Consider the following 14543-nt stretch of genomic DNA (forward strand, 5'->3'; position numbering starts at 1 on the left):
CAGCCACATAGCTGGAGCCGAGCACAAGCGGGGAGATGATTCTAGTTTTTATGATGACTGACAAACATTGTTGGAGAGGGAGCGATGCACTGCGGTCGCGACAAATAAAACGTTTTGATACAGATAGAAGTAAGCTGTGATAACACTTTTTGTTCTAAAGTTATTATGTGTTTTGTGAGACTCGATTGATTTATTAAACACATTAGATGGGTTCAGTTTGAATACATTCAAGGACAGCCAACTGTTGGAGAAAATTTTATTTGTGTTGTTTCATAGAACTTTTAGTTTTGAGTGCCTGAGATGCTGAAAAGGGTTTTAGAGCGTTTAATCATCAATTTTCAGTAGATATGTCCCAAGCTGATGGGTATCGTGGCTGATCCTGGCATATTTCAATCGATTGGTATCGGCTTTCTCTGCTGAAGTTTACTGCGTCTGCTCCACTTTACCAGAGACAGGCTCTACACACTCAGCCGACATGCTGAGGTTTGCAAAAAGCACAGATTCACTTATGTTCTCTATGTAACAATCTGTAGCAATTCACAAGTATTTTTTTTTTTATTGGTCATATGTGAGTGGAGTGTAACATGATGTGAAAAATGAGACCTTCACCCTCTCTCTCAGTTGAATATACAAGCCTTTATGCACATTCCCGAGTGCCTTTACATCGGACCTCACTCGGGACTTGATGATCTTGTCCTGGGACTTAACTTTGGAATTGATTCATGTCTTGTTGGTTTTGGCTTTGCACTTGACCTTGGACTTGTTGGTCTTGACTTGAGACCTGATTTTGGACTTGGTCTTGATTTTGGACTTGCCTTGGGACTTGTTACATGACTTGGGACTTGATGGTCTTGACTTGAGACCTGATTTGGGACTTGGTCTTGATTTAGGACCTGACTTGGGACTTGTTACATGACTTGGGACCTGATGGTCTTGACTTGAGACCGGATTTGGGACTTGGTCTCGATTTTGCACCTGCCTTGGGACTTGTCAATTTCAATTTGGGACTTGTTTCTACCTCGAGTGCCTCAGTACCTCTCTCCACTCTGTTAACAGAGAGCAACAGTAGCTGAAGTTTCAAAATTGACTCCGCTGACAAAAAGTAATGATCCACTTCCAGCACAACACTGATGTTCCACAGAGCCCCTTTAACTCAGACACTAATTATCATTAGCAAAGAGCAGGACGCACAATATTCAGGTGGCAGCTTGGCATTTTAGCCAGTGCTGCTCGTAGCTTTCCCAGGTGAAAAAACGTTACCAGTGGTGAATTTTACCAGCCAGCCTGTGAGTAACTTGATGACGGGCCAAATTAAAGTAATCTCTTTTATGGCGAAAGGGCTCAATTCAGTTGGTGTCGGTGTCAATCAGAGTGGACTGTAGTTCAAACAACATCAGAGTTTTTCATCCCTCACATGTCATATCAATAATCATTTCAGTTTATTTTTTAACCAGGACCTCCAGTATTTGGATCAAGTACCTTGTAAAGAAGTTAGAGTGTGTGTAGGCTAACTGTTATTTCAGTGAGTTAGAACAATTTTTAGTTGGGGTAAAAGTGCGTAATGGATTGCACTCAGTAATTGTAGATACTCAATGTTAAAAGACTGCGATCACGACGTTTCCTAGTTTTTAATAGTTTCCACTATTGACAAATGCCTTCAAAACAAGCAAATGTATCCAAATGAAACATCATTTTAATTAAATTTTAAAGCACCAGAGCACATCAAGCTCACAGTCAGCCACAGGGCAGCATTTTACCATTAATGAGCATCTGTGGCTGACCCCCCCCCCCCCCTTAGTTTTTTGTGGTGTGTTCAGCACCCTGCAAACTAGTTGGCCTTAACTGGTGGCAGTTCAATCAATTTAATCTATCAAATCAGGGTGAATGCAGTCGGTCAGGGGTCTTGGCTTGCTGTTCAGCCCGACAAAACTAGTTAATCCACACAAGTGCAGTTAATCCTTTTTTCCCCCCACATCCACCTATTGCTATCGACAATGTTGGTGCAAAACGTGTAAACTTTTTATATATTTTTAAGACAAATTCTTACATTTCCCCAAGCATATACCGAAACAATACAAGTGGATTCAAAAGTTTAGTTTCTTCACTGTGCTTTTTGGACAAGAAATACAGATGACTGTGTCACCACCAATGTTTTTTCCTGTCTTGTCTTTCTTTAATGTTGTTATTTTCCTGTGAAACTGTTGTTTCTGTGTTTGTTTTGCTGTATTTCTATACCACTTTTCAAAATCAATAAACGAAATACGGATGACCGACCCATCGGCTGTAGTTCTTACAGTGTTGTTCACATACAGCTTTTAAAAGCAGTCATGAAGCTTTTCAAAGAAGATACATCGATTTCACACATCAAAGTCTATTTACAGGTTTTGTGCAGGACTACTGTATATGTTGTGCAAAGCCTTTTGAGGCTCCAGTGGAGCAACAAAAATGTCTAATCAAATCCCTAAAGTCATGGTTAAAGCTGAAGGCGACAAGTCTGAAAATTTAAAGAATCTGGTAGTGTGGAGTCAGAAAGAACTGAGCTGCTACTGAAGTGGCTTCAAGGCTACATTAGCTGCTACGACCATGACGTACTCGATTCTGAAGTGGTTTTGACAAGGAAGAAGGATGTATGGCATTAAAAACAAAACAACAGATTTCTGCAGCATCATTTTTTAGATAAATCATCCATCATGAGTCCAACAATGTACAAAGGAGGACTCTTTTAATCAGTCTGACGTTGTCAGAACAAGTTCTTTAGGGTCTGCTTTGTGAAACACGTTCATATTGTTTTCCTATATTCTAAAATTGAAACAGCTGCAAGGTGATTCGATCAAATGGGATTTTTTTTCATCAGGAGACTGATGAACAGAAGTCTCCACCGTTGTTCCCTGACAGCTCAGATTAATCATTAAACTATTCAGTGACTTCCTCAAGTGTTTGGATAGAAACACATCAATAACAACAAGCCTAACTAACCCAAGAGTGATCATCACCTCAGTATTGCACTGCACCTTTTCCTTCTTCTTTTAAGTTGAACAATCTTTATCAAATAGTCCTGAGTGTCGGTACCCGAGTGTTGCTTTTGTTCTTTGCTTCTTGTCCTCTCCGCAAGGACAGTGCAGTGTGAAATTTTATCCTTTTGTTGAGATAAGTGCAAAACACAAAGAACTACACCCGAGTGTGCTTTGAGTATCAGGAAACAACAAGCGTAGTAGCAGCTCAGATTGTATGGCTTACGCTTTTATTGATGCCAATTTCTCACATGTTGTTGTTTAAAGAGATTCCTCACGGTGTTTCTATATAAGATGATATGGAAGAAGAAGGGGAAGGAAAACGAAAAGCGGGACAACATACATCAAAAAGCAGCTCACGCCTTTTGATGCATGTTTCTCTCTTTTCTCAAACCTGCAAAAGCACTTGTCATGTTCCCACCGATTCCCTGTTTCATGATGTGTTTTGAGTCAAGTTGAGGCATGGTACTGGAAAAAAAAAGACAACTCTGTATGGCCTGTCATACGGTTTGATTTGACCATGGCGGATGTTTCCCAAAACCCAGACAAAACAAAAATAACAACACCATTTAAAACTTATAACATGAGTCACTGTTTATGCAGTTTTAAGGTTTTTTAAAAAGGTGAAACTGTGTTTAATTATTTTTCATAATCTGAGCCCGTTGTGCAGAATGTCAGTCAGTTAGTCAAAGGGTACTTTTACAAATAACAGTGTGTTTACAGTACTTGAGGAGTGCTACTGCATACTGGAAAAAAGCAGTACACGGCCTTTTGCGGCTCCAGAGAAACCTCCATGTAATCTGATATATTGCCTCCAGTGATGTCAGGCAGTGGCTAAATTGCATTGTGGGTAATGTGGATGCCAGGTTTTGAAAAGGAAAAAGAATGCGCAGAATAAAATAGGTAATATTTCTGGTTCTGCTGTATCAATTTTGATCTGTTTCTTGGTAAACTGTCCATAGTGAGTCCAACAGTACTATAAGAGGGCAAAGCCAGACCAGAGGATTGCTTTTAAAAACTGGTGCCTTCATTACCCAAAATGCATCTTAGTCACTAGAGGCAAACCATGGTGACCATAGGTGCTTGCTCTTTGACCGTGATCTCCCTCTAAGTTTCGTTTTGGACCTCCAAGAGAAAAAGTTTGGGCACTCCTGCACCAAAGAACTCAAACTCTTTGCCCGTGCAGCTGCTAAATCAATCGGTGGAGCAATGTAGATTGACCGCGTTCTAGAGAGTGAACCATTCGATGGCTGTATTCGCTTCTGCTCTCAGATATTGCACAGTAATCGCTAAAACTAAAATTTCACAACCGAACTGCTGTCCGCCAGACTTTAGCTACATAATCAATACGCATAGTGTTTACAAAATATAAGGAGCAGCTGCATTTACCATGAAATAACCCCAGCAGCTTGAGTGTGTGAGGTAGTGAAAGTTATGGCTCCTTATTGATTGAATCAGCGATGGAGAGATGAAATGCAGGAGATGGAAAACAGGAGGCAGGGGAGAACAAGAATGAAAAAAAAAGTCACCTTATCGCGTCAGTCCTCATCTTTCAGGAGTGCATTACCTCTAGTTTCTTTTACTGTCTCGCATTTATTCTAGATTGCCGTGTGTGCTTGCATTTGCCGTGAAGCTGCCCCCTCCCTGACCTGCAAACAGTATAATTTCCTCTCCAATTCTTAGCAAGATGATAACTGGTGAGGCACCCTTTCATTACCTTTGATTCTGCATTACTCTTTTTCTTTTTCTCATTTCTGTCTCACAATTTTTATCTCTTAGACTTCTTTCCTGCCATTATCCAATACAAACCTTTAAATCATATATTTCTTAAAAAATGAAAGTGGCACACCTGAAAAAAGGGTGGAAAGATGGAGAGGGAAAGATAAACACGGAGGGAGTGATGGAAAGCGCTGCAGAGTGTCTGACAAAGGGTGTGAAAGCTCTGGCAACTTGATGACCTTTTCGAGACTCGGCTCCAGACGGACATGAGGAAAAAAACTGATGAGCAGACGGAGAGAAATCCTTACCGCCTATGAAGTACAGGCCCATTGTCTATGGCTTCTACAGTCAAAGCGTAGCTCCGCCCAACAGTGAGCTCAACACCTGGTGCCACAGTGATGACCCCGGTGCTGTGAAAACAGTTCATTCGATGCTGTTAAATGACTATGAACACTTTCATTCAAATGACTCAGTGTAGCATGGTAATAAACCAATTTTTAACACTACGTTTCTTCAGAAAATCTTCAACAGACCACAATGACCTTTTATATGTCCATAGCAATTACTGATCATCATCATAGATTTAATACTGTGAAACAGATTTATGGGTGCTTACAAATCCTCTACAAGTTACCTCTGATACCATCATTAATTCTCCACACATATCTGCTCTATGAACTGTGCTTCATTTTGCTTCCGGCGCCAACTCATCTATAGCTTTCTCAGTGCTTTTTTATCCGTAACTTAGTTAAAATACTTCACTTTTCACAGATTGTTTTGTTTATATTGTGAATAGCTTTTGTTTATGGTGTTTTTAACATTTTTAATCATTTATATAATCATGTAGGTGTTTTTAATCTAAAAAAGGTTAGCCTGTCAGCTAGCCTGTCTGTGATCTAATTAAATTCCTTATCCAGCAATTGGGCCGGAGCTTTACTGCTCACTTTGACATGATGGTGTATGTCAGTCACTTTTTGGCAGCCATAGCGGCCTAATGTTAGCGTGTGGCTAGCTAATGTCGTTAACAGTTATCTGTCGATCTAAGGGAGAAGAAAAATTCAAAAACGCTATATATAAACAAATGCTAAACATTAAATAATATATTAGTATTTTTGCTAAGTTATGAATGAAAAAGTGTAGATAACGTTTACACTGTGGAGTTAACAACAGTAGCAAAAGGGCGTAAGGGGACATACATACGACATAACAGCAACAGTACTAAGACCTCAAACAATACCACAGGACTCTACCATTGTGGATTTGTTGTCTCATGCCCAATGTGAAAACAACAGCACTGAGTTTTTTTAAACATTGAAATATCTAAAAAAAAAAAAAATGCTAAAAAACTCCTCTTGAACCAAGCCTGTAGCGGTCTTGGTAGGTGGCTAACTGTTTCCCCTGTGCTTTTGCTAAGCTAACTGGTATTAGCTTCATGTTTAGCTTACAGACATGAGATGGGTATCTTCTTAACTAATATTCGGCAAAGAAAGTGTACAGTAAGTACCAAAATGTCCTACCAAAATAATAATTTTAAACTGCAAGTAATATATTTACCTGTTGCTGATAAGAAAATGTCCCTGGTCACCAGCTAAGATCCGATATGTGACCTGACCGTTGGGACCGTCATCATAGTCAACTGCTGACAGCTAGGAAGAGATAAACACACAAAAACACCATCATATTCCAAAACCATAAACGCAACTTTTACTTTGAGTCTAGATATAACATATATCTTAAGAACTGTGTCATTGTTTTGACAGTGTGTACCTGTAACACAGTTTCTCCTGCCATCATATCAGTAAAAAGATTGATGTTATAAGAGACGTTAGCAAAAGTCGGAGTGTTGTCGTTAGCATCCAGCACCGTTATCGTCACCCTAACCGGAACGCTCTCCTGGACGCCGTCGGATGCTAGGAGCTGAAAGACAGACACACACAGAGAAAAGATATAAAAAATGATTGATGCTGTATTTTTCAGAGCAATAAAATGTTCTCAGAGCTACCTTTGGAGGGAGGGCAGACTGTGTACTCAATATCCCCTTGACATCTCGATAGTGTCTGTTTGTTTCCTTGTTTGTTTTGCGGTCGAGTTGTTCTTGTTGCTTTCTCGATCTGAATCCCTGTTCTGGGTCTACTCTATATTTAAATTCACTGACTACATTTCCTCACTACATTTTTCAGTCCAAAATAGCATTTTTCCCTTGCTCTCTGTCTTTATGCTAACCTAAGCTAACTGCCCGCTGGCTCTGGCTTAGCGTGTAGCTTACGTTTAGCACGATTGATTCTTTAAGCAGGCTTTCCATCGTCATATCATCGTCTGTGCCGCTTGACGATTTCTGAATTCAAAAATATGCAGGTTTTCTGAGACTGCTTCGCTGCCAAATCAACTTACAGATTGCATTTTAAAAAAAAGCAAACTGAATCTTGTATCTTATATTTGAGTCTCCTCTCTCCTTAAATCAGCACAAGCATTTAAGTGTTCACCCGTATGTGAAACCAAATGAAATTTTCCACTTAAACGTTGGTTACGAAGACCGCACTCCTTTAAACTGACGACTTCTCTCCTCCTCCAGCGACTCCACTCTTCCATGAAGGCAATTTATACTACCTAATATACTAAAACATTTATTTCTCCTCCTTTAAAAAAAAAAAAAAAAAAATCATCCATATCAGAGTGCACATCAACAGAAGCGACAGAAGCTTCTTCACTGATACCAATCTTCTCCACGGGCTCATCTGCCAAGAAGCTGATTGACTCCCCTTTAAATGAAAATCATCTTCCATGTCTCATAGCGCTCTCTCGCTCTCTCTCCTCCTCTGGTTTAATTTCTCCGGCAAAGCTTTCATGATGATTACCGTACACCTCTGCCTTTCAATCAATGCGCCGGGCCTTCCTGCTTCTTCCGTCTTCCACTTCCAAATAGCTGCATGCGCGCAAAAGGGCGCGTGAACTCAAACAATGTGCTGCTGCAGCATCCACACATACATACTGCCAGTGTGACCAGACTGACAGGCTGAACTTGACAGATAACCGACCGCTGTATGAAATAACGACGCTTGTGCATCACATGGTTAGGCATTCACAGAGAGAGATACTCCGTGCTTGGCAACCTACAGCTTCTATGCGGCCCACCAATAACAAAGCTGCTCAATTACGTTAAATAAAGAATAAGAGGGGAGAGGAACAATAAAAGAAAGGAGGAAAAATAGGGGAAAGTGGACCAGCGCATGTCTTGTTTTTTACATCTATTTCTGCACTGAGTAATGGAAGAGCTGTGTGCTGGCTTGAATCTTGAAGAGTAGCCAAACACTTGTGAAAGCCCTGCGATACTGCCAACCTTGAGACCTCAAAAATAGGGAGGATTTGAAACCAAAGTAAACAGGATTGAGGTCCCTGCACAGGAAGAGAAAGACTTTCAGAGGCTTTTAAAGAATGGAAAAACACAAAAGGTTTGTTATGTTTAATGATTTTGAATTTGCTTTTTATTCTGTGAAAACAATGCTGAATAATTTGCCCCTCTGGCGTGAACTTGCATGAATCTTCCGGCACAAACTAAGATTCATCGCCACAGCCTTCGACGGCGATTTACTTCGGTGTGACAGCAGATTTTGCAAAACGCGTGCCCCTTTCCTTTAAAACTTCCCGTTAGAAACATGAATTCTTTTTTCTGCAAAGTCTTGAAATTGATTTATTTATTTCCGGCTCTGCGTGTCTGGCATTTAATGAGGAGGAAGAGGTGAAACAGAGCAGTAGACGATGTGCTGCACAGTGCCAGAAGCAAGTTGTGATAACAAAAATGGGAGAAAAGTTCTGAAATTTTAGGAAACTGGGAGAGGGCCAGTGGTGGACTGATGTTTGAGGGGCAGGGGTGAACAGAATAAGAGCACCAGCTGTATGGGGTGGGGCACCAGTGCACAGAAAGATGCTGGAAGGGCACCCGAGGGTACACTTTATCTTATTCCATCCACTACTGGGGCTTTCACAGCGTTTTTCCAGAGGAAGGGCGAGCGGTATGAACCCTGCTAGTCATGCTTCAGAAATGCCTACAAGTACAATTCTCTAACATTGTTTATCCCATCCATTGTTTCTTTTCTGTGTAACCTCCTGCTCTCTCATTTCCAAGTCTTATCTCCTCTCACTCACCGGTGCAAGTGCCTCCAATTCCTCCCTTTCCTGCCCATCCACCTCCCTTTCCTCCTGTATTCTTCTCCCACTCGCACCTCTTACGTCATTTTTCACACCTCTCTTCCCACTTGGCTTCCCTTCTTCACCTCCTCTCTCGATAAGAGCCTCTTTATCCCCAAGACCGCCGGTGCAGTTTTATCAAAGGTCTCTCAGATTTAAGGTTAAGTTATTCAAATGCATTCAGACGTTTATCTCTCTCACGTGCACACATATTGTACACGACGACACACAAATGCCAAGGCTTTAGAGTACCGTGAATGTGTAGGAGTCCTGCGTCTCTCTGTCCAGTGGCTGCACCAGCGTGACGTATCTTCTGATTCCAGATGCAGATACAGAGAAAACATGAGAAAGGTCGTCCAGGGATAACTGGAGCTGAGGATCCCGGGTCTGTTGGAGAGCAAGACAGATGTTAGAGGAGACATTACAACACAGATATTTGCTGGAAGTAAGTTGGTACATGTTTGCACTTCAGAGCTGCCAAGTGGAACCTCTGTGGGTTCAAATAAAGGAAAAGTTGACCCCCAAATCAGAAATACATATTATTCCTTGTACCTCTCACAGAGTTTAGGAGATATCTACCCAAAAATGTATGCCATCTTTCCAAAACATTAACTAGAACAAGTGCACAATGTATTTAATGTCCTCCTCGGTTGAGCTGTAATGTTGGCTAGCCCCTCATCCATTAACAGATGCAAGTTTCTGTCGTTATGTGATATTGTAGGCGGATGCAGTTCGGTAGAAAGAAAATAGTTCCTACATTCAACTGATAACAAGAAGGTCTGTGGATTGTCTTGAGTGACTGAGTCATAATTTCCGGAAGAAAGACGGTTGTTGAGTTTTTCAAATGTATTTTTGGCGCTTTGAGCAACAAAAGGCCATCTATTCCATTATATTTCAGAGGAAGCAGATATCTCTCCGGCCGATATCCCCAAAACAACTCACATCAAAAAATCTAGATGGGTAACTTGCACTACAGGAAAGAAGGAAAATATGCGTTTTTCAGTTTGTTCCTTTGAGTCCTGGGTCATCAACATGGGGTCTGCAACCCCTAGGGGTCCTCAGAGCTTCTTTAGTGGGTCCAACAAATTATTGAAATTGAATTATCTCAAAATTTTAAATAGGTCTGTAAATATAACATAAATCCAACATGTGTAATGAAAGATGAATTCATTAAAAAAACATTTAATTTACACAATATTGATAATAGTCTACCTATGATTCTTGGTGCAATCATTAAGCAAGCTAACCTAACATTACGTTAAATCCCTGTGCAGCACCTGTCCATAACAACAAACTAGTTAGCCAATTTAGGCCGCGGTGATTTCCAGGACGTCTAACACTGACATTTCGACGCTCAAGGGCACGTTGTGTGTCTGTATGCAAAGCAGCGACGATATTTGATGACCTGGGGTCATCAATGTCTAGCTAACTACATATTATTAAAACATATTAGCCATTCAGCTACACATATTTGCAGTCCCACTTTAATTCGTAACATATTTTATACAATATACAAGAATGTTGTGGCTGATAGTGTATGGAAAAGAGGTTCCCTGTTCTGTCTCTCAATCAGCTAAGTGGTGACGACCCCTTCTTTCAAGGAATACATTGCGATTTTAGGAGGTTGGATGCTTGACGATTAATCAAAAGAGCAGATAATAACAGTAACAGGTCTTAAGAATACAAGAAGCAGGAGTTTCATTATAGCCGTTTCTTTTTTCTCCCTCTCCATGTGTATATTTGGAAGATTACAAATTATGGCATATTACAAATTAAAGAAAAACTGGCACAAATAAGTGGAGAAACATAACAAATGACAATGCTTCCACATGCAAAACAGCTGAGAGCAAAGAAGAGCTTTGACAGGAGAGGGTGCATGAAAAAAATCCCCTCCAAGGTTTTTCTTGACATAAAAATTCTCCGAAGAGAGCTGTGTGTGTGCGCGCGTGTGTGTGTGTGTGTGTGTGTGTGTGTGTGCGTGTCTCGCCATACTGTGTGATGGAGAGGCAATCCTCAACCAAGTCCTCCCCTGACACTACACACAGTCACCTCCTCCCTCTCTCTCTCTCTGTGTGTGTGTATGTGTGTGTATGCTGGACTATGTGTGTGTGTGAGCTCTCATTCCAGATAAGGCTGGCTCAGCAGGGTAGGGGGGCTGATAATATTGTCGATGTAGCCAGTGTGGATATTGAGTCATAAATAAACACACACACACACACACACACACACAAACACACAGAGTTAGGGACACACTCTCACAGTTGTATGCACACACATAAATAAAAGTGATGGACGGCACATAAAGGCAATTAGGACTAATCATCATTGTTGGTACTTATTGCTGGAGGAAAGACCAGGGTTAGCAATATTTAAGATAACCCAACATATATCAATCACTGCAACACACACACACACACACACAGTCTGAAGAACACACAGAAACACACACGTTATCCCCCACTAAGCCCATTCCCTGCTGTGGGGTCTTTTAGAAAGCAATGAGGCGAAGCTTGTTTTTGTCAAAATGCCTATGCTACATCTTAAACAAACTAAGCTCTTGGGAACACATCTGCGATAACAATGTTGCAGCACTGTAAATTCTTACATTATCACTGAGAGGCAATTTAAGAGCGAAATGGTTTTACTACCCAGATTTACAGGGAAATTAGATAGGCCACTTCACACACTGCAAGCGAGGCACAAAGTAGAGATTAAGTAGAACAAAAAGAAGGGCTGAAACGGACACTTCAGCGGCTCAAAACTTCATTCCTGTACGGTGCCTCCTGCTGGTTGTGTTTACATGCCGATTTCAGTATGTTTGAGGCCAGGAATTGGTTTGCTGGCACACTCGAGACGTGCATTTTATATAAAGATGTGTTCAAAAAGTCTCAAAGTGTGTCTTTTCTGTCATTTCAGAATATATGGCTGTACCAGCACAGCATAAAAACGACAAAACAAACAGCCATTGTCCAGTCATAACTTAAATAAAGTCAAAACCGCCAATATCAGGCCCAACAATGGCAAAAGGTTTGTTTTGTATTTTTAAATAGTCATTTAGAGTCTAGAGTTTAGTTTTCTGGAAAACGCAAAAACATGTTGACTCATCCTGCATCCCTTAATTTTTGACGCTGCAACAGCGTAGTACAGTATTTGTGGCTGTCGGGCCTCACAGATTAGTGTACACAAATTCATACAATAACACAGCTTTATAACTTTATCCACTGATTTCAGTTTTCCCTCTGCAGTCCTCTGGCTGCTCTGCCTCAACAGATAGCTGTACTTGTTGCTAAATTAACTACCAATTACTGCTAACCAGCAGCATGCCACTGAATAACTCCAGGCGCAGACTTGGAGAATGGCAGAGGCCAGTTAGCCTACAGTACATTACCAGGGGATTTAAGGAGTTTCCTGATGGACGGACACTGGTAGCTTTGTTGCTGACCGAAGTGCTGCTTAATGTGGCCGCTGCCAGCCGTGCAGCTGAATAAGCGGTTCACTGGGAGCTGCCAGTCCAGGCAGAGACCACTAGCTCTGTATTGGGGGCGTAACGTGCATTCAGCTCTATAGGCTACCATAAATGGCATCAATGTCTACAACAAGTCTCTCGCTAGATGCCTGTTTTTAACAGGACACTCGCATCTATGCTGAAGCGAAGTAGCACGCCGCTAGCTTTTTAATGGAAACTTTATTTGTAATGTGGTATGGCAGGCCTGTCCTTTAGATTTCTGAAGCGGTGTTCAGTTGGTTGTAGTAAAAGTGATACTCAACATCTAAAACATTTGGAGGGCTGAAACTTTTTCATTTTTATTAACTTTCCAAACTTTAAAATAAAAGAGCAAACGTGTGAGCAATGGATTTCACAGTAGGTTTGTCTGCAAATGTTAGCATGCACGGCTAACTTGTTACGAAGCCCGTATTTAAGACCCCTTTAACAGGGTTTTCGTTTTTACCAGTCAGCTGGAAATATGAACTAATGGGATGGATCTAATATTAGCTTGATTAACTGGCTAGCTAAATCGGCTAGCTACAGTTGCTTTTAGCTGGCAGGTCAACAAGTCACCGGCTAGAATCACAACGCGTTCTTATGTCCACCTCTTCTTCAAATCGAGAGGCCATTGTTTCATTATTAACTATTTTTGAGCAGTCAGTTGTCGTGCGAGGATGGAAGGTGCCAGCACTGAAATTCAAAATAATTCAATTCTCTGTTTGTAGATCTGTCAATAGCCACTGTCAACATCAACCAGTTGGAGGTTTAGAGGACTCAGAAAAGGAGGAAAAGATGAGGAACAAACTCAGCTGATACCTACAGGCACCTCATTGTCTGTCAGCTACAAATGAATAGATGCAACAAAATCATATACAGCAAGTGACTCCTGAGAAGTACAGGGCTACAACATAATACACAAATACACGAATGTGCAGAAATCTGTTACTAAAATTCAATTAGTTTGGGATCTGCATTGCTCTCTGCATTCACAAAAGCATGATTCTGACTTTGAAGTGCTAGAATGAACATGAGTCAGCTTTTATTGCCTTAAGTCAGCTGTGTATGCTTATGCCCTCACCTCCTCCACATCGTTATCTAGGGCTATGATGGCCAGCGGAGCAGAAAGGCTGGCACCGGACGATATCGTGGTCCCCACTGGTGATGCTTCACTGACGTAGCCATGGTAACTGGTCTCCAGGAAGTAGGGTGCCTGGTTATTTTCATCCAGAACTTCGATTTGAAGGTTGGCAAAAGCTGGCAAGGGGTGACCGTTGTCCTGCTCTGCCTGAAGGAAGAGAGAAAAATAATGCTTCACCTTCTCTTCACCAGCCACCGCTCCTGCTGCAGAAGTGGTGCTTAATATGTCATTACATAGCAGTCAATTAAGATCTGACAAATGCTATAATACCAATTCGTGCAAGGTCTACTTTTGGGGTTTAGCAGCAAACAAAAACCTCTGTGCTTCCTTGTAATCAAAGTTGGATTTAAATGAAGTGGAATTTTCTGGCGAGGTCGAGTCATTAATCACGGGTGAGTCACTTTTTATCCATCTGTCACCTTTTGAAGCAGAAACAATTTCCCTCAAGACTAATTTTATTAGAGTAAAACTGCAAATTTAGCTTGTTTATTTTTGGTAGATTAGGCTGACGGAGTAAACAAGAGGACTGTGTGAAGCGTAGCTTAGATGCAAAGTAGATCTGCATCGCGGACTGAATTCATTTCTCCAGGGGAGGTGGACTGATTTTAACATTACCTGTGCTAGTCACTGATTTCCGTGTATGCATGCAAATGCTTCACCCAAACCCAAAGTAATAATAAGAGCTGCAATTACCTACAGTCTTTCTCTGAACTTGCTGGTTCTCCTGCAATTCAAATCCTAATTGAGCAATGTCCTTGTATTTTAAAGTGGATCTCTGAGTTTGCTGCCTGCTCGTCTTTTTCGTGAAAACGGAGCAAGTCAAAAATGTTTCGACTCTGTAAAAGCTCATCAAATTGGCTGCTGTAATGTCAGCTACAGGTCGGTAATAGTATTCATGTTTGAGCCTTGTTTTTTTAAGTCTGTTTTTGTTTAGCATTTTACCAAACTGGCACCATTAAAGGTGCACAACAAAGAGGAAGATCTTCAGTGACGACTGAATCAA

At 41.1% G+C, this 14543-nt stretch overlaps 1 protein-coding gene across 1 annotated transcript in view; it reads right to left on the minus strand.

Annotated features, from left to right (window-relative positions):
- Nucleotides 1–14543, minus strand: part of LOC311250020 (protocadherin-15-like) — a 195494-nt gene that overhangs the window by 102249 nt on the left and 78702 nt on the right. The window contains exons 12-16 of the mRNA XM_084341511.1: nucleotides 13481–13687; nucleotides 9168–9302; nucleotides 6498–6647; nucleotides 6285–6376; nucleotides 5039–5140 (exon numbers count right to left, since the gene is read on the minus strand). Of these exons, the coding sequence (XP_084197637.1) occupies nucleotides 5039–5140; nucleotides 6285–6376; nucleotides 6498–6647; nucleotides 9168–9302; nucleotides 13481–13687 (686 nt within the window). The remainder of the gene's footprint in view (nucleotides 1–5038; nucleotides 5141–6284; nucleotides 6377–6497; nucleotides 6648–9167; nucleotides 9303–13480; nucleotides 13688–14543) is intronic.

Source organism: Pagrus pagrus, assembly GCF_965226575.1.
Source record: "Pagrus pagrus genome assembly, chromosome: 21".
In the NCBI taxonomy this organism is placed as follows: domain Eukaryota; kingdom Metazoa; phylum Chordata; class Actinopteri; order Spariformes; family Sparidae; genus Pagrus; species Pagrus pagrus.